The sequence below is a fragment of the Mobula birostris genome, chromosome 2 (assembly GCF_030028105.1).
Source record: "Mobula birostris isolate sMobBir1 chromosome 2, sMobBir1.hap1, whole genome shotgun sequence".
Classification (NCBI taxonomy): domain Eukaryota; kingdom Metazoa; phylum Chordata; class Chondrichthyes; order Myliobatiformes; family Myliobatidae; genus Mobula; species Mobula birostris.
In genome coordinates, this window is record NC_092371.1 from 222,021,888 (window position 1) to 222,042,563 (window position 20,676).

General features: G+C 42.7%; 1 protein-coding gene across 1 annotated transcript in view; it reads right to left on the reverse strand.

The window, feature by feature from the left end:
* Positions 1–7,666: 7,666 nt before the first annotated feature.
* Positions 7,667–20,676, reverse strand: part of LOC140194093 (ectonucleotide pyrophosphatase/phosphodiesterase family member 3-like) — a 139,851-nt gene continuing 126,841 nt past the window's right edge. Inside the window, exon 25 of the mRNA XM_072251516.1 lies at positions 7,667–7,852. Within this exon, the coding sequence (XP_072107617.1) occupies positions 7,823–7,852 (30 nt within the window). The 3' untranslated portion in view covers positions 7,667–7,822. The remainder of the gene's footprint in view (positions 7,853–20,676) is intronic.

Consider the following 20,676-nt stretch of genomic DNA (forward strand, 5'->3'; position numbering starts at 1 on the left):
CTTTAGTATTCACTACGGAAAAGGATCTTGGCGAATATAGGGATGACTTAAGTGACTGAAACGCTTGAGCATATAGACATTAAGAAAGAGGAAGTGCTGGAGCTTTTGGGAAAGCATCAAGTTGGATAAGTCACCGGGACTGGTGGAGATGTACCCCAAGCTACTGTGGGAGGTGAAGGAGGAGATTGCTGAGCCTCTGGCGATGATCTTTGCATCATCAATGAGGACAGGAGAGGTTCCTCTGGTGGAGGGTGGTGGATGTTGTTCCCTTAATTAAGAAAGGGAGTAGAGATAGCCCAGGAAATTATAGACCAATGAGTCTTACTTCATTGGCTGGCAAGTTGATGGGAAAGATCTTGAGAGGCAGGATATATGAACATTTGGAGAGGCATAATATGATTAGGAATAGTCAGAATGGCTTTGTCAAAGGCAGGTCGTGCCTTACAATCTTGACTGAATTTTCTGAGAATGTGACTAAACACATTGATGAGGGTAGAGCAGTAGATATAGTGTATATGGATTTTATGTTTTCAATGTTTCTAGAGATGCCGCCATGTCTTCCTTGTAATGGCAGTTATGTGTAATAACTTGACTTATTTACCTCCCATTACGCATGCTGGAATTTAGGGCAGCAATGAAGGCCCTGCGTCTCGTCTGTGTTTGGACATTTGGTTTGGCGGTGTTCTGGGATTCCTTCATCATGCCAGTAGCTTCCTATCAGTTTTCACTACTGTCAGCCACTCTGGAGCTGGGTGGATACTCAGGAATACCATTGCACACAGATGCAGAAGGATCCGGCATTGCTGTTCCCATAACAGTTTTGTTTGGCTAGCCAGGGTTGCTCGCCTTGAGCTGAACCCTGAATCTGGAGGACCAGAGGACCACTCTTAGTCTGCCCTCTACCCTTAGACCTGTTGGGCATTGGTGACTCTACCAGGAGCCAAAGCATAAAGCTCTGACTCCCACCAACATGCAGCTCTCCGGGTCACTGAGGCAGCTATCCTCAAACTTCAATAAGGAAGTGGTCCTCTTGGAGAGTAACAACTTGAGGATGAACCAAACTGTTTGCAACATTTTCTCCCAATCTGAGTTTCCCACATTTGTACACTTTACCACAAGCATAGATTAGTAGCTGATACCACTCTGCTATTAGATGTTCAAACCACCAAGATTAGTCATAAAAACAAGAATAACAATGTTACTTGAGACTTCCATAACCAGCTTTGTATTAATAACAGATGGGAATTGAACCAGAATGCAGCTACATAAAATTCAATAGGTCAATATTATACTATGGAAGGCCATTCTGCCCATCACACCTTTGACAGCTGTTTCAAGAAGCTTTTGAAATAGTTACACTCTCCTGTCCAATGCACTGACAAAGTGATCAACATGGATGGCAAACAAAGTATGTTTTCACTGTACCTCAGCATACATATGTGATTGATAATAAACCATTTTATCAATTATTATGCACTGAAATTTCTAAATGTTGTTCTGCTCTCTTCCTTCATAGGGATTCCATTTTCCTCCCACCACCAAAGTAAAACTGATAGATTCCATCCTCTTCAAACATTGGTATTGTATTACTTGTCTCCCAGTCTTCTGTCATTACATCTTTTCCTAAACAATTATCAAATACACTAACCATCTTTGAAAATGCATGAATGTAATTTATCCAAATGAGAAATTTATCTTCTGATTCAATTTAATTAAATGTTTCCACTCTTGCTGCTCTTAAAATGCATCTCTTTCACTATTTCTCCCATCATCAAATAAAATATTTATTTGTGTAGCTCCCTGCGAAATAATTTAATATTTTGCCATTTCACTTTTTTATTTCCTCTTGGAATTTCTCACTAACCTCATTGCAATATCTCTTACTGACATGTTTGTAAAATGTCTCTATCTTTGCTCAATTTAAAATTCCTTAACTGTCATTTTAATTCCTGCCTTCTACGCACCCTGCTCATCTACAGTAAAGGTTCTCCGGCTATCTCTGCTCCCCTTAAATTTCTCCGTTTTATTTTTTCATTTTTCTTAAATGATTATTTAAAGTCTTTAAAATATTTCTTGGATATTGTTTTGGGATCATGGCTTCTGGTTCTCTGCTCCATCATCATGAAAAGCTTGAGCATATAGACATTAAGAAAGAGGATGTGCTGAAGCTTTTGGAAAGCAACAAGTTCAATAAGTCACCAGGACCGGACGTGATGTACCCCAGGCTACTGTGGGAAACGAGGGAGGAGATTGCTGAGCCTCTGGTGATGATTTTTGCATCGTCAATGGGGATGGGAGAGGTTCCAGAGGATTGGAGGGTGCAGATGTTGTTCCATTATTCCAGAAAGGGCGTAGAGTTAGCCCAGGAAATGATAGACCAGTGAGTCCTTCTTCAGTGATTGGTAAGTTTCTGGAAACGGTCCTCAGAGGCAGGATTTATGAACATTTGGAGTGACATAATATGATTAGGAATAGTCAGAATGGCTTTGTCAAAGGCAGGTCATGCCTTACGAGCCTGATTGAATTTTTTGAGGGTGTAACTAAACACATTGATGAAGGTAGAGCAGTAGATGTATATCGATTTCAGCAAGGCATTTGATAAGGTACTCCATGCAAGACTTATTGGGAAAGTAAGGAGGCATGGGATCCAAGGGGACATTGATATGTGGATCAAGAACTGGCTTGCCCACAGAAGGCAAAGAGTGGTTGTAGACGGGTCATATTCTGCATGGAGGTCAGTGACCAGTTGTGTGTCTTAGGGATCTGTTCTGGGACCCCTTCTCTTCGTGATTTTTATAAATGACCTGGATGAGGAAGTGGAGGGATGGGTTAGTAAATTTGTTGATGATACAAAGGTTAGGGGTGTTGTGGATAGTGTGGAGAGCTGTCAGAGGTTACAGCGGGACTTTGATAGGATGCAAAACTGGGCTGAGAACATAGCAGATGGAGTTCAACCCGGATAAGTGTGAGGTGGTTCATTTTGGTAGGTCAAATATGATGGCAGAATATAGTATTAATGGTAAGGCTCTTGGCAGTGTGGAGGATCAGAGGGATCTTGGGGTCCAAGTCCACAGGACATTTAAAGCTGCTGCACAGGTTGACTCTGTGGTTAAGAAGGCACATGGTGCACTGGCTTTCATCAATCGTGGGATTGAGTTCAAGAGCCGAGAGGTAATATTACAGCTATATAGGACCCTGGTCAGATCCTACTTGGAGTACTGTGCTCAGTTCTGGTCACTTCACTACAGGAAGGATGTGGAAACTATAGAAAAGGTGCAGCGAAGATTTACAAGGATGTTGCCTGGATTGGGGAGCATGCCTTATGAGAATAGGTTGAGTGAACTCAGCCTTTTTTCCTTGGAGCGACGAAGGATGAGAGGTGACCTGATAGAGGTGTATAAGATGTTGACAGGCATTGATCATGTAGATAGTCAGAGGCTTTTTCCCAGGACTGAAATAGCTAACATGAGAGGGCACAGTTTTAAGGTGCTTGGAAGCAGGTTCAGAGGAGATGTCAGGGGCAAGTTTTTTTTTTATGCAGAGAGTGGTGAGTGCATGGGATATGTTGCCAGCGACAGTGGTGGAGGTGGATACGATAGGGTCTTTTACGAGACTCCAGAATAGGTACATGGAGGTTAGAAAAATAGAGGGCTATGTGTAACCCTAGGTAATTTCTAAAGTAAGTACATGTTCGGCACAGCACTGTGGGCCAATGGACCTAAATTGTGCTGTAGTTTTCTATATTTCTGTTTTCTATTTTCATTTGCTTTTTCAGACATTAAGACCTTAGGATATAGGAGCAGAATGAGTCTATTAGGCCCATCAAGACCTCCACATTTCATCATGCATGACCCATTTCCCTCTCAGCCCCAATCTCCTGCCTTCTACCTGTATCCCAGTGGCTTGGCCTCCACAACTGACTGGGGCAATGTATTCCACAGATTCACAGTCTCTGGCTAAAGAAATTCCTCCTTATCTCTGTTCTAAGAAGACACCTCTCTATTCTAAGGCTATGGTCTTAGACTCCCCCACCATAAGAAACAACCTCCCTATTGAGCCCTTCTAACATTGAATAGATTTTAATGAAATCCCCCTCCCCATTCTTCTCAATTCCAGTGAATATAGGCCCAGAGTCATCAGACACTCCCCATATGATCCCAGAATACTTCTTGCTTTAATCAGTCTCAGACATCCCACCTCTCCCGGAAGTTCTGGGAGACTCCCGCATATTGATAGTGGCTCCCTGACGCCCGAAAATTATATAGAATATCCTGGAAATCGATTTTTTTGAGAGGGAGAAGGAAAGGGAGAGCAAGCATCCTGATTGGTCTCTCTTGGTGCCAAGAGTGGTCCCCAACCACCGGGCTGCGAGGAAATGATATGATTTGGCGATATGAAATGATATGAGTCAGCTGCACCTTCCCTCATTCCCTGTCACGCCCACTGTTGAACTTCAACGCGTGCGAGGTCATTACCCACGCGTCATCCATGTCAGCAAGGGAAGATCTACTCCTCGAACTTGCAAGTGATGGCAGGCTGAAAAGTATGTTTGACATAACATCTCTGCCGGCATTCTGGATCAAAGTCAAGGCTGAATATCCTGAGATAGCCACAAAAGCACTGAAAACGTTGCTTCCATTTCCAATATCATATCTCTGTGAAATGGAGTTTCCTGCAATGCATGCTATGAAAACTAAATTGCGGAATAAACTGGACACAAGGAACCCCCTTTGAGTATCGCTGTCTCCCATCACCCCTCGATAGGACCGTCTTGTTGCAGGAAAACAAGCCCAGGGCCCCCACTGATTCAGCGATATCGGTGTGTTGCAATGATTTTATATGTTCATATGAGGAAAATATGCGTTGTGTTTAATATCCAAACGTTACTTAAAATGTTATGATGCTATTGACTTATAATTGACTTATCACTAAATTCGTTAGATAAACCCTTTTAGAAACAAAATTGAGTGAATTAGCCACTTATAACTGACTTATAGTTGACTTATCACCTATATTCCAGTCATGATTAAAAACCCCGCTCCCAGTCCGCCGGTCCGCAAGAATATTGTCAATATTAAACCAGACTGCGGTGCGAGAAAGGTTGGGGACCCCTGCTAAGTAGACCTATCAGTTTTCTCTGTGGGCGGGCTTTACAGTCGACCTCAAAAATAATGACAGTGTTGCTCGCTGCACTGTTTGCAACAGTGACTTTTCTATTGTCCATGGTGGGTTAAAATGTAAAAGACATGTTGAGGTGAGTTTAACAGATGTTATTCGTTCATTAGCATTGCTAATGTTATTTAAACTAGCTGGCTAGCTGCTAAGGAGCTACACTATTGATGTCCTATGTGATGAGGCCAAACTCCCTGCAGACTTGCTTAAAGTTGTGATAGAATAAACATGATAATATAATAAGTACATATTTTAATGTCACATTTTCTGCATATACCCATCTTGTTCTACAGATTAGACAAAGTCACTAAACAAAGTATTACATACGCCCTTGGAGGTCAACTGGGGGAGGGGGGCAGGGGTGCTACCTCCCTGAAATGAGTTTTTGCAGGGTGGGATGTCTGCAGTCTTCTATTGTCCATTTGTTTCCTTCCTTATAAATTTTCTCTGCACTCTTTCAACTCTTCCCTGTAGATGACCCAAACTGCACACAATACTCCAAATTTGGCCTCGTCAACATCTTATACAGCTTCAATATAACATCCCATCTTCTCTAAAAGGTGTATGGAAATTTAACAAGGGAGGAAAGAATCTAAAATGCATCAATAATTTTTGGACCAAACCTTCATTATGCATCATATCACATTAAGCCAAGTTTCAAATATTTTTGTTAGTTTACCACTAGATAGAGTGTGGCTCCAATTTATTTCAAATTCATCAGTGAAGTTGTGCGTGATTATCAATGCCTGTGTTCTGTTTTAAAGGCAGTGTTAGATACAGTAATGGTATAGAAGTTTTTCTTGAAATTGATCTTCCACACGTCACTGATCTTCCTGCTTGGGGATTCCAGATGGGGATTCCAGATGTATCTCCAGTCTTAGTGAGGTTCTGGGAATTATTTGTATGGGTAAAATGGAAATAATGGTTTTATCATAGACTGGCTTTAGAATGGAAACTGCTCTTGCCTACACAGTGTACAACTAAACGTTTAGATTAATTGCAAAAGGCACTGAATATTATCACTGTCCTTGGGAAAGTTGGCACAATTGTTAAATTACTGGATTGATAAACCAGATGGCCGGGATTATCAATCAGAGAGAATTTGAGACTCACAGTTGTACCCGTTTAACCTTAGTTGTATATATTGAAAATAAATCTGGGTTGGGGAATGGCACTGGCATCATTAAAGATGATAAAGAAACTTCTTGAATACTCTTAAATACACCCCTGATGTGGTCTAGCAAAGGCATTCATTATGAAAATGTTGAACGAGAATAAAACGAGACATATCACCTGATAAGAGCTGAGCTGTTCTCAGCTCAGTCACCTTGCAAAATTTTCCTCCTGAGCAGAAGACCATAATATATCAGCAGAATTAGGCCATTTGGCCCATTAAATCTTCTATGTCAATTCATCATGGCTGATCCGTTTTCCCTCCAGCTCCAATCCCTTGCTTTCTCCCTGTATCCCTTCATGCCCCAACTAATCAAGAATCTATCAACCTTTGTCTTAAATATACCCATTGACTTGGCCTCCAATACCACCTGTGGCATTGAATTTCACAGATTCATCACTCTCTAGCTAAAGAAATTCCTCCTCATCTATGTTCTAAAAGGATGCTCCTCTATTCTGAGGCTGTGTTTACTGGTCTTAGTAAATGTTCCCCACCATAGGAAACACTCTCTCCACTTCCATTCTATCGAGGCTTTCACCATTCGATAAGTTTCAATGAGGTCACCCCCCCCCATTCTTCTGAATTTCAGTGAGTAAAGGCCCAGATCCATCAAATGCTCTTCATATGATGAGCCATTCAATCGTGGAATCATTTTCATGAGCCTCCTTTGAACCCCCTCCAATGTCATCACACTCTTTCTTAAATGTCAATTGTTTACTCTTTTCCATAGGTACTGCCTGATCTGCTGAGTTCCTCCAGCATTTTGTGTCTGTTGCTGCAGATAATTATATATAAACAATGATTTGGGGGAAGTGAAAGCAACACGATCTGCTTGTCTTTTGATACCAGTGATGAAAGCAAGTGTTTAGATGCAGTTAGAAAGGCTAAAGCATATATGCCTTTATGCAACAGGATCTGAGTACAAGAGCAGTGGTAAAGAGTTTTGGTGAGGCCCTGCTTAGACTTCTGTTTGCATTTTTGGTCTTTATCTGAGGATGGAGGGAGCATAAGAAAGGTTTAGCAGGCTGATATCTAGAATGGGAGATTTGGAGTAAGAAATGAGATTGGGTTCATTAGGATTATTCACTTTTGTTTAGAAAAACTACAAAATTCAAACAAGACTAACTTGGTTAGATATAGGGAGGATGTTCCTGACTGGAGAATCCGGAAATGAGGATAAAAGCCTTGAGATACAGCGTAAGCCATTTAAAGCAGAAATCAGAAGACATTTGTTCACCTAGAGCTGGTGAACTTGTAGAATTTATTGAAGGTAAGATAGACCAAATCAACAAATATATTTCAGAAGCAGATGTATTTATTGGTGCTGAAAGGATTGTGGATGTGCTGAGAAAGCTGGAAGAGAATGGTGGGCCAGAGTTAAATAGTCTGATCCTGCTTCCTTGTGTCTTGAGAATCATAACCATCATTCAAGTGGACATCACACCACACACTCCATAGAGATAAAAAACAAAAGTATCAGGAGATGCCCAATTTCTTAGGCAGCAGCTGTGGAGACAGAAACAATTGATATATCCAGTCAACAAAATTCAGAATTAATTCAATTTGGCATACAAATTCTCATACAATCTGTTCTAAATTGTCAACAAAGTTATGGAAGATGACACCAAAGCCAATGTGTGCCATCTATAAATTAAGTTTATTAAACTTCTAAGATGATTAAATAGCACTACTTTAGGTCGAGGGCTGTAGTCACATGGGAACACCAATCTCGGTATATTCCACTTCAGGTTACACACAATCCTGAAGTACATAAAAGTATACTACCAATCCTTCATTGCTACTCGCTCTAAATCTAGAAAGATGTTGAGCAGAACCTTTAGTAACAAGAACTATGGCTCTTGGATGTTGTTCATCACCATCTTCTTGGGTTGGAGAAATGCAACAATGCTGTCACTCTCTATATGAGAAAACTCAATGTGGCAGCATGGTAGGGTAAGTTTAGCACAACTCTTTACAGTACAGGTGATCCGGATTCAATTACCTCTGCGGCCTGTAAGGAGATTTTATGTTCTCCCCATGAACAGCATGAGTTTCCTCCGGGTGCTTTGGTTGCCTCCCACATTCCAAAGACATACCAGTTGGTAGGTTAATCGGTCATTTATAGGCAACCGTTAGTCCCATGAGACCATGGATTTGCGCCTTGGAAGGTTTCCAGGGTGCAGGCCTGGGCAAGGTTCTATGGAAGACCAGCAGTTGCCCATGCTGCAAGTCTCCCCTTGCCACACCACCGATGTTGTCCAAGGGAAGGGCACTAAGACCCATACAGCTTGGCACCGGTGTCGTCGCAGAGCAATGTGTGGTTAAGTGCTTTGCTCAAGGACACACACGCTGCCTCAGCCAAGGCTCAAACTAGCGACCTTCAAATCACCAGATGAACGCCTTAACCACTTGGCCACGCGCCAACACTAATCAGTCATTAGGCTAGGAATAAGTCAGGGGATTGCTGGGCTGTTTGGCTTGAAAGATCAGTCGGGCCTATTCTGTGCTGTGAAACAAATTTGAAAAATAAAAAGTAAAAAACAATTACCCTAATTAAATAGAAAGTTGAGTGTTATGTTCGTTGAGGGATCAGCAGTGAAAAATGTGAGCAGTTTCGAGTTCCTGGCTGTCAGTACCTCCAAAGTTTTAACCTGAGTCCAACATATTGACAAATATAAAGAAGGCACAACAGTGACTATATTTCATTAGGAGTCTGGAGAATTGGTATGTCACCAAACATACTTGGAAATTTCTACAGATGGACAGCATTCTAACGGGTGTGTCACCATCTGGTATGGAGGGGCCACTGCACAGGATCATAAAAAAACTGCAGAAGTTTGCAGACTCAGCCAACTCCATCATGGGCACTAGTCTCCCCAGCATCGAGGACACCTTCAAAAGGCAATGCCTCAAAAAGGTGGTATCCATCGTTAAGGACTCCCATCACCCAAGACATACCCTCTTCTCATTGCTACCATCAAGGAGGAGGTACAGGAGCCTGGAAACACACTCAACGTTTCAGGAACAGCTTCTTCCCATAAATATAGATGACTTTCATCTGGGCTTTGAGTTATACAGGAGAAGAACATGGGGCCTTTGGCCAAGGTTTGATGAATTAAAAGTGCAGATTGTTATTAATGAATATGATATAGTTGGGATCACAGAAACATGGCTCCAGGGTGACCAAGGATGGGAGCTCAACATTCAGGGATATTCAATATTCAGGAGGGATAGACATGAAAGAAAAGGAGGTGGGGTAGCATTGCTGGTTAGAGAGGAGATTAATGCAATAGAAAGGAAGGACATTAGCCAGGAGAATGTGGAATTGATATGGGTAGAGCTGCATAACACTAAGGGGCAGAAAACGCTGGTGGGAGTTGTGTACAGGCCACCTAACAGTAGTAGTGAGGTTGGGGATGGTATTAAACAGGAAATTAGAAATGTGTGCAATAAAGGAACAGCAGTTATAATGGGTGACTTCAATCTACATATAGATTGGGTGAACCAAATTGGTAAGGGTGCTGAGGAAAAGGATTTCTTGCAATGTATGCGGGATGGTTTTTTGAACCAACATGTCAAGGAACCAACTAGAGAGCAGGCTATTCTAGACTGGGTATTGAGCAATGAGGAATGGTTAATTAGCAATCTTGTCCTGAGAGGCCCCTTGGGTAAGAGTGACTATAATATGGTGGAATTCTTCATTAAGATGGAGAGTGACATAGTTAATTCAGAAACAAACGTTCTGAACTTAAAGAAGGGTAACTTTGAAGGTATGAGGTGTGAATTAGCTAAGATAGACTGGCAAATGACACCTAAAGGGTTGACTGTGGATATGCAATGGCAAGCATTTAACGATCGCATGGATGAACTAAAACAATTGTTCATCCCAGTTTGGCAAAAGAATAAATCAAGGAAGGTAGTGCACCCGTGGCTAACAAGGGAAATTAGGGATAGTATCAATTCCAAAGAAGAAGCACACAAATTAGCCAGAAAAAGTGGCTCACCTGAGGACTGGGAGAAATTCGGAGTCCAGCAGAAGAGGACAAAGAGCTTAATTAGGAAGGGGAAAAAAGATTGAGAAAAAACTGGCAGGGAACATAAAAACTGACTGTAAAAGCTTTTACAGATATGTGAAAAGAAAAAGATTGGTTAAGATAAATGTAGGTCCCCTACAGACAGAAACAGGTGAATTGATTATGGGGAGCAAGGACATGGCAGACGAATTGAATAACTACTTTGGTTCTGTCTTCACTAAGGAGGACGTAAATAATCTTCCAGAAACAGTAGGGGACAGAGGGTCCAGTGAGATGGAGGAACTGAGGAAAATACATGTTAGTAGGGAAGTGGTGTTAGGAAAATTGAAGGAATTAAAGGCAGATAAATCCCCAGGGCCAGATGGTCTGCATCCCAGAGTGCTTAAGGAAGTAGCCCAAGAAATAGTGGATGCATTAGTGATAATTTTTCAAAACTCTTTAGATTCTGGACTAGTTCCTGAGGATTGGAGGGTGGCTAATGTAACCCCACTTTTTAAAAAAGGAGGGAGAGAGAAACTGGGGAATTATAGACCGGTTAGCCTAACATCGGTGGTGGGGAAAATGCTAGAGTCAGTTATCAAAGATGTGATAACAGCATATTTGGAAAGCGGTGAAATCATCGGACAAAGTCAGCATGGATTTGTGAAAGGAAGATCATGTCTGACGAATCTCACAGAATTTTTTGAGGGTGTAACTAGTATAGTGGATAGGGGAGAACCAGTGGATGTGGTATATTTGGATTTTAAAAAGGCTTTTGACAAGATCCCACACAGGAGATTAGTGTGCAAACTTAAAGCACACAGTATTGGGGGTAAGGTATTGATGTGGATAGAGAATTGGTTGGCAGACAGGAAGCAAAGAGTGGGAATAAATGGGACCTTTTCAGAATGGCAGGCAGTGACTAGTGGGGTACCACAAGGCTCAGTGCTGGGATCCCACTTGTTTACAATATATATTAATGACTTAGATGAGGGAATTAAATGCAGCATCTCCAAGTTTGCAGATGACACGAAGCTGGGCGGCAGTGTTAGCTGTGAGGAGGATGCTAAGAGGATGCAGGGTGACTTGGATAGGTTAGGTGAGTGGGCAAATTCATGGCAGATGCAATTTAATGTGGATAAGTGTGAGGTTATCCACTTTGGTGGCAAAAACAGGAAAGCAGATTATATTATCTGAATGGTGGCCGATTAGGAAAAGGGGAGGTGCAACGAGACCTGGGTGTCATTATACACCAGTCATTGAAAGTGGGCATGCAGGTACAGCAGGCGGTGGAAAAGGCAAATGGTATGCTGTCATTCATAGCAAGAAGATTCAAGTACAGGAGCAGGGAGGTACTACTGCAGTTGTACAAGGCCTTGGTGAGACCACACCTGGAGTACTGTGTGCAGTTTTGGTCCCTAATCTGAGGAAAGAGGGAACCAGAGTGCCAGAGCAGATAGTGAGGGGTGAAAATAAATGATGTTTTAAGTTCATGCAAAGTCACAGATAGAATGATTGTGTGTGGTGGTACTAATCTTCTGAGGTGTGTCTATTTCAATGTAAGGAGTATTGTGGGGAAGGCAGACGAGCTGAGGACATGGACTGACACATGGAATTACGACATTATAGCCATTAGTGAAACTTGGCTACAGGAGGGGCAGGACTGGCAGCTTAATGTTCCAGGGTTCCGATGTTTCAGACGTGATAGAGGCAGAGGAATGAAGGGTGGGGGGGGGGTGGCATTGCTTGTCAGGGAAAATGTTACAGCAGTGCTCAGGCAGGACAGATTAGAGGGCTTGTTTACCAAGGCCATATGGGTGGAGCTGAGAAACAGGAAAAGTATGACCACATTAATGGAGTTGTATTATAGACCACCCAATAGTCAGCGAGAATTGGAGGAGCAAATCTGCAGAGAGATTGGTAGACAACCGCGGGAAACATAAAGTTGTGATAGTAGGGGATTTTAATTTCCCACACATTGAGTGGGACTCCCATACTGTTAAAGGTCTAGACGGGTTAGACTTTGTAAAATGTGTACAGGAAAATTTTCTAAATCAGTGGTCCCCAGCCACCGGGCCGCGAGGGAACGATATGATTTGACGATAGGAGTCAGCGGCACCTTTCCTCATTCCCTGTCACGCCCACTGTCGAGCGCGAACGCACGCGAGCTCACTACGCATGCGTCAGCCATGTCAGCGCGGGAAGAGGATCAACTCCTCGAGCTTGCAAATGACGACGGGCTGAAAAGTATGTTTGACATAACATCTCTGTCGGCATTCCGGATCAAAGTCAAGGCTAAATATCCTGAGATAGCCACGAAAGCACTGAAAACGTTGCTTCCATTTCCAACATATCTCTGCAATGAATACAACGAAAACTAAATTGCGGAATAGACTGGACATAAGGAACCTCCTTCGCGTATCGCTGTCTCCCATCACCCCTCGATGGCACCGTCTTGTTGTAGGAAAACAAGTATTCAGCTCAGGGCTCCCACTGATTCAGCGATATTGGTGCGTTGCAATGATTTTATATGCTCATACGGGGATAAATATGTGCTGTGTGTTTAATATCCAAACGTTACTTAAAATATTCTGATGCTACTGACTTATAATTGACTTATCACTATTTTCACGCGAGGAAAATATGCGCTGTGTTTAATATTAAATTCGTTAGATAAACCCTTTTAGAAATAAAATTGAGTGTATTAGCCAATTATCACCTATATTCCGGTTGTGATTAACACCCCCTCCCGAACAGAATCGCCAAAAACGATTTGTAGGGGGAAAAAAAATCGGCACGTACACGCATGCGCACGGCAGCCCGTGCAAGGCTTCATGGTCATGGTAGTCTTTCTCAGGTTAAACAGGGCTACTTTTGTCCGTTGGTAACCCGACCCTACCGCCCCCCCACGCCCGGTCGGCAAGAATATTGTCAATAATTAACCGATCCGCAGTGCAAAAAAGTTTGGGGACCCCTGCACTAGACGTCTTTGAAAATGCATGAATGTAATTTATCCAAATGAGAAATTTATCTTCTGATTCAATTTAATTAAATGTTTCCACTCTTACTGCTCTTTAAGTGCATCTCTTCCACTATTTCTTCCATCACCCCCATCATCAAATAAAATGTTAATTTGTCTAGCTCCCTGTGAAATAATTTAATATTTTCCCATTTCACTTTTTTATTTCCTCTTGGAATTTCTCATTAACCTCATAGCAATATCTCTTACTGACAAGTTTGCAAAATGTTTTTATCTTTGCTCAATTTAAAATTCCTTAACTGTCATTTTAACTCCTTCCTTCTATGCACCCTGCTCATCTACAGTAAAGAATCTCTGGCTATCTCTGCTGTTTCAAATAGAAACAGAGAAACATAGAAAATAGGTGCAGGAGTAGGCCATTCGGCCCTTCGAGCCTGCACCTCCATTCAGTATGATCATGGCTGATCATCCAACTCAGAACCCTGTACCTGCCTCCTATCCTCTTCCTAAATTTCTCCATTTTATTTTTTCATTCCTTTTAAATGATTATTTAAATCTTTTAAAATATTTCTTGGATATTGTTTTGGGATCATTGCTTCTGGTTCTCTGCTCCATCATCATGAAAAGCTTGAGCATATAGACATTAAGAAAGAGGATGTGCTGAAGCTTTTGGAAAGCAACAAGTTCAATAAGTCACCAGGACCGGACGTGATGTACCCCAGGCTACTGTGGGAAACGAGGGAGGAGATTGCTGAGCCTCTGGCGATGATTTTTGCATCGTCAATGGGGATGGGAGAGGTTCCAGAGGATTGGAGGGTGCAGATGTTGTTCCATTATTCCAGAAAGGGCGTAGAGTTAGCCCAGGAAATGATAGACCAGTGAGTCCTTCTTCAGTGATTGGTAAGTTTCTGGAAACGGTCCTCAGAGGCAGGATTTATGAACATTTGGAGTGACATAATATGATTAGGAATAGTCAGAATGGCTTTGTCAAAGGCAGGTTATGCCTTACGAGCCTGATTGAATTTTTTGAGGGTGTAACTAAACACATTGATGAAGGTAGAGCAATAGATGTAGTGTATATCGATTTCAGCAAGGCATTTGATAAGGTACTCCATGCAAGACTTATTGGGAAAGTAAGGAGGCATGGGATCCAAGGGGACATTGATATGTGGATCAAGAACTGGCTTGCCCACAGAAGGCAAAGAGTGGTTGTAGACGGGTCATATTCTGCATGGAGGTCAGTGACCAGTCGTGTGTCTTAGGGATCTGTTCTGGGACCCCTTCTCTTCGTGATTTTTATAAATGACCTGGATGAGGAAGTGGAGGGATGGGTTAGTAAATTTGTTGATGATACAAAGGTTAGGGGTGTTGTGGATAGTGTGGAGAGCTGTCAGAGGTTACAGCGGGACTTTGATAGGATGCAAAACTGGGCTGAGAACATAGCAGATGGAGTTCAACCCGGATAAGTGTGAGGTGGTTCATTTTGGTAGGTCAAATATGATGGCAGAATATAGTATTAATGGTAAAGCTCTTGGCAGTGTGGAGGATCAGAGGGATCTTGGGGTCCAAGTCCACAGGACATTTAAAGCTGCTGCACAGGTTGACTCTGTGGTTAAGAAGGCACATGGTGCATTGGCTTTCATCAATCGTGGGATTGAGTTCAAGAGCTGAGAGGTAATGCTACAGCTATATAGGACCCTGGTCGGACCCCACTTGGAGTACTGTGCTCAGTTCTGGTCACTTCACTACAGGAAGGATGTGGAAACTAAAGAAAGGGTGCAGAGGAGATTTACAAGGATGTTGCCTGGATTGGGGAACATGCCTTATGAGAATAGGTTGAGTGAACTCAGCCTTATCTCCTTGGAGCAACAGAGGATGAGAGGTTACCTGATAGAGGTGTATAAGATGATAAGAGGCATTGATCATGTGGATTGTCAGAGGCCTTTTCCCAGAGCTGAAATGGCTGACTTGAGAGGGCACAGTTTTAAGGTGCTTGGAAGTAACTAACTTTAAACAACAACATTGAACCTGCAAACTGCAAGCATTTTTGAATGCTCACATTAAAGGTTTTAGGATTCCAAATAGGGAAATGTCACAAGGATCCTTTAGCATATTTGAATATAACTTAAATTGATTGAATTCAATCATATCAATAATTTAACATTTTGTATCTGTATTAAAGCCTGTACACGGCCTTTGAACCATTCACCTTCCCAGTGGAGTACATAATCTTTCCTATAGGCTGATTGAATCACACATACAGAAAAATATTAACCTTAGTTAATCTTTCCTTTTGTTTCTCGGCAAACTAATCCATTTCTACTTGTTTTGATCCTCTACTGGTGATTTCTCAAGTTCTCGCGTCTTTTAAAGCCAGTATTGACCCAAGTGATGGCAGATCCACTGCTCCTGCCGTGTTTTTGTTTGCCTTTTAAATATGGTTTGGAAATCACCTATTAATTATTTTAAACATTAGCCAATACTTGTTTAAATACATGGTTTCCCAATCCATTAAAAAAAACATCTTTTGGCTTTGTGGTTTGCTTTATTTAGATTTGAGACTGAATTTGGTTGTATAACACCATATGAGATGGAAGCAGAATTGGGTCATTTGTTCCATCGAGTCTCAACATTACATCCTTGCTTTTATATTCTAGTCCTCTTGAAATGAATGCTAACATTGCATTTGCCTTCTTCACCACAGACTCAACGAGCAAATTAACCTTTAGGAAATCCTGCACAAGGACTTCCAAATCCTTTTGCACCTCAGATTTTTGTACTTCATCTTCATTTAGAAAATAGTCAACCCTTTTTTTTTATAACCAAAGAGCATGACCATACGCTTCCCGAGACTGTACCATATATGACTTCTGTGTCCATTCCTGTAATCTAAGTCCTTCTGTGGCCTGTTCTGCAAAAAAAAAAGGGTCTTTTACCCTTGCTGTTCTTTAGCTCTATCGACAGCAATTCAACATCTTCCAACCCTGTGTCACCTCTTTCTAATGATTCATTTTCAGTTTTTACTAACAGAGCCATGCCAACCCTCTGCCTTTCTGCCTGTCCTTTCGATACAGTGTGTATTGTTGGACTTAAGCTATCATCTTCTTTCAGCAATGACTCAGTGTTGCCTTGGGTTCATGTGTAAACTGTCCCTTTTGTACAGGTCATACCTTCCCCAGAAGAAATGCCAATGATTCATAAACCTGAAGCCCTACTCACAGCACCAGTTCCTCAGCCACACATTTACCTGCCAAATCGACCTATTCTTATCCTCACTGGCACATGGCATAGGCAGCAATCCAGAGATTACTTCCCTGAAGGTCCTGTTTTTCAGCTTTCTACCCAGCTCCCTAAAATCTCTCTTTGGGACCTCCTCACCTTGTAATGTACCAAGACTCCAGCATGGTCTCCCTCACCCTTGAGAATGCCTTGGATCTGATCTGAGACAGCCCTGATCCTGGCACCAAGGAGGCAACATACCATCTGGATGTCTCCATCGCACACACAGAATCTTGTCTCTGTTCTCTGACTATAGAGTCTCCTATCAACACTGCAGTTCTCTTCACCTCTCTGCTCTTCACAGCCACAGCCACGCTGGAGGAACTCAGCAGGTCGGGCAGCATCAGTTGAAACGATGAGTCGACGTTTCTGGCCGGAACCCTTCGTCAGGACTGAACAAAGAAGGAGGGGGAAGGATTTGAAGAATGCTTGTAGGTTCAGTTGAAAAACCAGTAATTTGAAAGAAAGGGGTGGGGGAGGGGAAGCAAGGACATCATAGGCAGGAAAATAATGGGTAGTAGGAGGAGGAAGCGGAAGCATGAGGGAGGTGATAGGCAGCTGGGGGAGGGGGCAGAGTGACATAGGGATAGAGGAAGGGAGGGGGAGGGAATTACTGGAAGTTGGAGAATTTTATGTTCATACCAAGGGCCTGGAGACTACCTAGATGGTATATGAGGTGTTACTCCTCCAACTTGAGTTTAGCCTCATCATGGCAGTAGAGGAGGCCAGGTATGGACATATCTGAATGGGAGTGGGAAGCAGAGTTGAAGTGGGTGGCTACCGGGAGATCCTGTCTGTTTTGGTGGACGGAGTGGAGGTGCTCGACGAAGCAGTCCTCCAATCTGTGTCGGGTTTCACCGATGTAGAGGAGGCCGCACCGGGAGCACCGGATGCAATAGATGACCCCAATAGACTCACAAGTGTTGCCTCACCTAGAAGGACTCTCTGGAGCCCTGATTGGTGGTAAGAGAGGAGGTGTAGGGACAGGTGTAGCACTTACGCTTACAGGGATAAGTGCCGGGTGGGAGATCCGTGGGGATGGACGTGTGGATAAGGGAGTCGCGGAGGGACCGATCCCTGCGGAAAGCAGAGAGGGAAAGATGTGTTTAGTGGTGGGGTCCTATTGAAGGTGGCGGAAGTTGCAGAGGATAATGTGCTGGATCCAGAGGCTGGTGGGGTGGTAGGTAAGGACAAGGGGAACTCTGACCCTGTTGTGGTGGCGGGAGGATGAGGTGAGGGCCAAAGTGCGAGAAATGGAGGAGATGCGGGTGAGGGCATTATTGATGACGGTAGAAGGGAAACCACGATCCTTAAAGAAAGAGGACATTTGAGATGTCCTGGAACGGAAAGCCTCATGCTTGGAGCAGATGCGGTGGAGACGGAGGAACTGAGAATAGGGAAAGGCATTTTTGCATGTGGTGGGGTGGGAAAAGGTATATTTGAGGTAGTTATGAGAGTCAGTGGGCTTGTAGAAGATGTCAGTGGACAGTCTGTCTCCAGAGATGGAGACCGAGATATCAAAAAAGGGGAGAGAAGTGTCCGAGATAGACCAAGTGAATTTGCGGGCTGGGTGGAAGTTTGAAGCAAAGTCGATGAAATTGACGAACTCAGCATGGGTGCAGGAAGCAGCACGAAGTTGAATTATCATTGCCCCTTTCTAGTGGATCTCCCTTGCTGATTGGTCGCTCCTCAACTCAGAGAAACTGGCTCAAAACTCTGCCTTTAAAATCTCAATCGCCGTTCTGATTAAAAATTAGCTATCTTTACGCACCCCTGATGTGGATTATCCAACTCAGTATGTGCAACTTTATTATGATTGTTCAGCTCCCCAAAGACTCTTAGTTACCAATTCCTCTCATTACACAAAACTGATCTAAAACTAGTATATTCCCTAGTTTGGTTTCTCAATACGTTAACTTTTTATTTAAAAAAAAAACAGCCCTCTGTAAATTCAAGTTTGCTGTGATTATCGCATTAGTTCATTCATTATTTGCCATGCTATATGACTTAGGCTCTCATGATCTTTCTATGACCATGATTGTTCCTGGCAAACCTTTCTACAGAAGTGGTTTGCCATTGCCTTCCTCTGGGCAGTGTCCTTACAAGACAGGTGACCCCAACCATCATCAATACTTTTCAGAGATTGTCAGTGGTTGAATAACCAGGACTTGTGATATGCACCAGCTGCTCCCATGGCTTTATGGGACCCTGATCCAGGGGAGGGGGGGTGCAGTTGGGGGAGAGGGGCTAAGCAGGTGCTACACCTCAAAACACCTCACCTGCCCCTGGGTGACTTGCTGCCCAGTAGAGGGAAGGAACACCTTACACCTCCTTTGATAGAGATGAGCCTCTACTCTGCCACCCAATTATTGCATACCCTTGCTACTTACCCTTCCAATTGACAGAATTACGACCAGTGGTTGAACACCTTTCAGACAATAGTTTCATCTCAACCCAAACTGATTCTTCTTAGGGTTTTTTTTAAACTAATAACCCCTCTACTGCATTTCTGTTTTAATATTACAGCTTCCTAGTCTTACTCCCATTCAGCAGACCCATTTAAAAAAGCTTCCACAGACAATTTTCTATTTAATAATCAGTAATTTCCATGTTCAGAATACTGAAAATAAGATTTTTGAATTGTCTTTGACCCCGAGTTAGGACATAATTTAAAAATTAGTTTCTCCATAACATTCAACATACTTATGTACCCAATATCATGCTATTTTACCAGGGCCATTAGCTCAAATAATGAAATTTTAAATTGCAATCTAAACATGAGGTTAGCTATTATGTGTGCAGTTCTGATTGCCACACTATAGGATGTGACTGTACTGGAGAATTGGCCAGTTGTTGCCTGGGGATGACGTGGGGGGAAATTAGACAGGGTGGGTATGTTTTCCATGGGGTAGGCTGATTTGATAGAAGTATACTAAATTTGAGAAGCAGAGATGGTAGACGGTTAGAAAATATTTTCATGGCAGTGGTTTTAAGACAAAATTGTGTATGCTTCAAGTAAGCAGTAAAGGGTGTAGACCACTTTCTCTCCAAGCTTGCTTCTGCAGCATTGCCACATCACTAAAACATTCCATTCCAGGCACCATTCTTAGCAAATCTGCTGTGACCTTCTGGCACTAATACACATTCAAAAGCCTTATGCATTGGGCATTTTGCAGATGTACAAAACATTAGTTCTGTCGTACTTGGAATAATGTGTACAATTCCGGTTGTTGCTCTGCAGAAAGCATGTAGTACCATTAAGAGAGAGGGCAGAGGAGATTCAACAGAATGTTGCCTAGAGCATTGGGCTTTAGTTACAGATAGTATACTTATAGATTTCAGCGTGGAATAGGCCCTCCAACCCATCGAGCCTCACCACCTAGTCATCAGTCACCCGACTTAATCCCAGCCTGATCACGGAACAATTTACAATGACCAATTAACCTACCCAGCAGCAGGTCTTTGAACTGTGGGAGGAGAGCAGAGCACTCGGAGGAAACCCACGCAGCCACGGAGAGAACTTACGGACTCCTTGCGGGCAGCAGCAGGAATTGAACCCGGGTCACGGGTGCTGTAGTGTAAAGCACTATGCTACCGTGCCGCCCAATTTTAGGTTTATAAAATTAAGAGGCATAGATAGGCGATATAGTCCGTTTTTTTCCCAGGGTAGGGGAGTCTAAACATAGAGGGGCTTTTAGGTTTAATATAGGAGAGGGGAAAACTGAAAGTTGCCCCTCAGATCTCCTTTATCCAAAGATAATGGTTAAATAAAGCAAACTTCCAGATATGCTGCTAGACACAATCATTTGCAATACCTTAAGGCATTTGGAGAGGTGACTGGAAAGAGAAGGAGCAGGAGGATACAAGCCTAATGCAGGCAAATGGAATTAGGGTAGTTTGGCCCATCTTGTCCATGCTGACTGTGATGCCAAAGTTCCCATGTCTGTGCTGTACAGCTCTGACTACATTGCAGAATTTATTTAAGATGGAGCCAAAATCAATAAGGATAGTTAGAAACACCTCTGCCATTATTATTCTTAACACAGGTGCTCAACAAG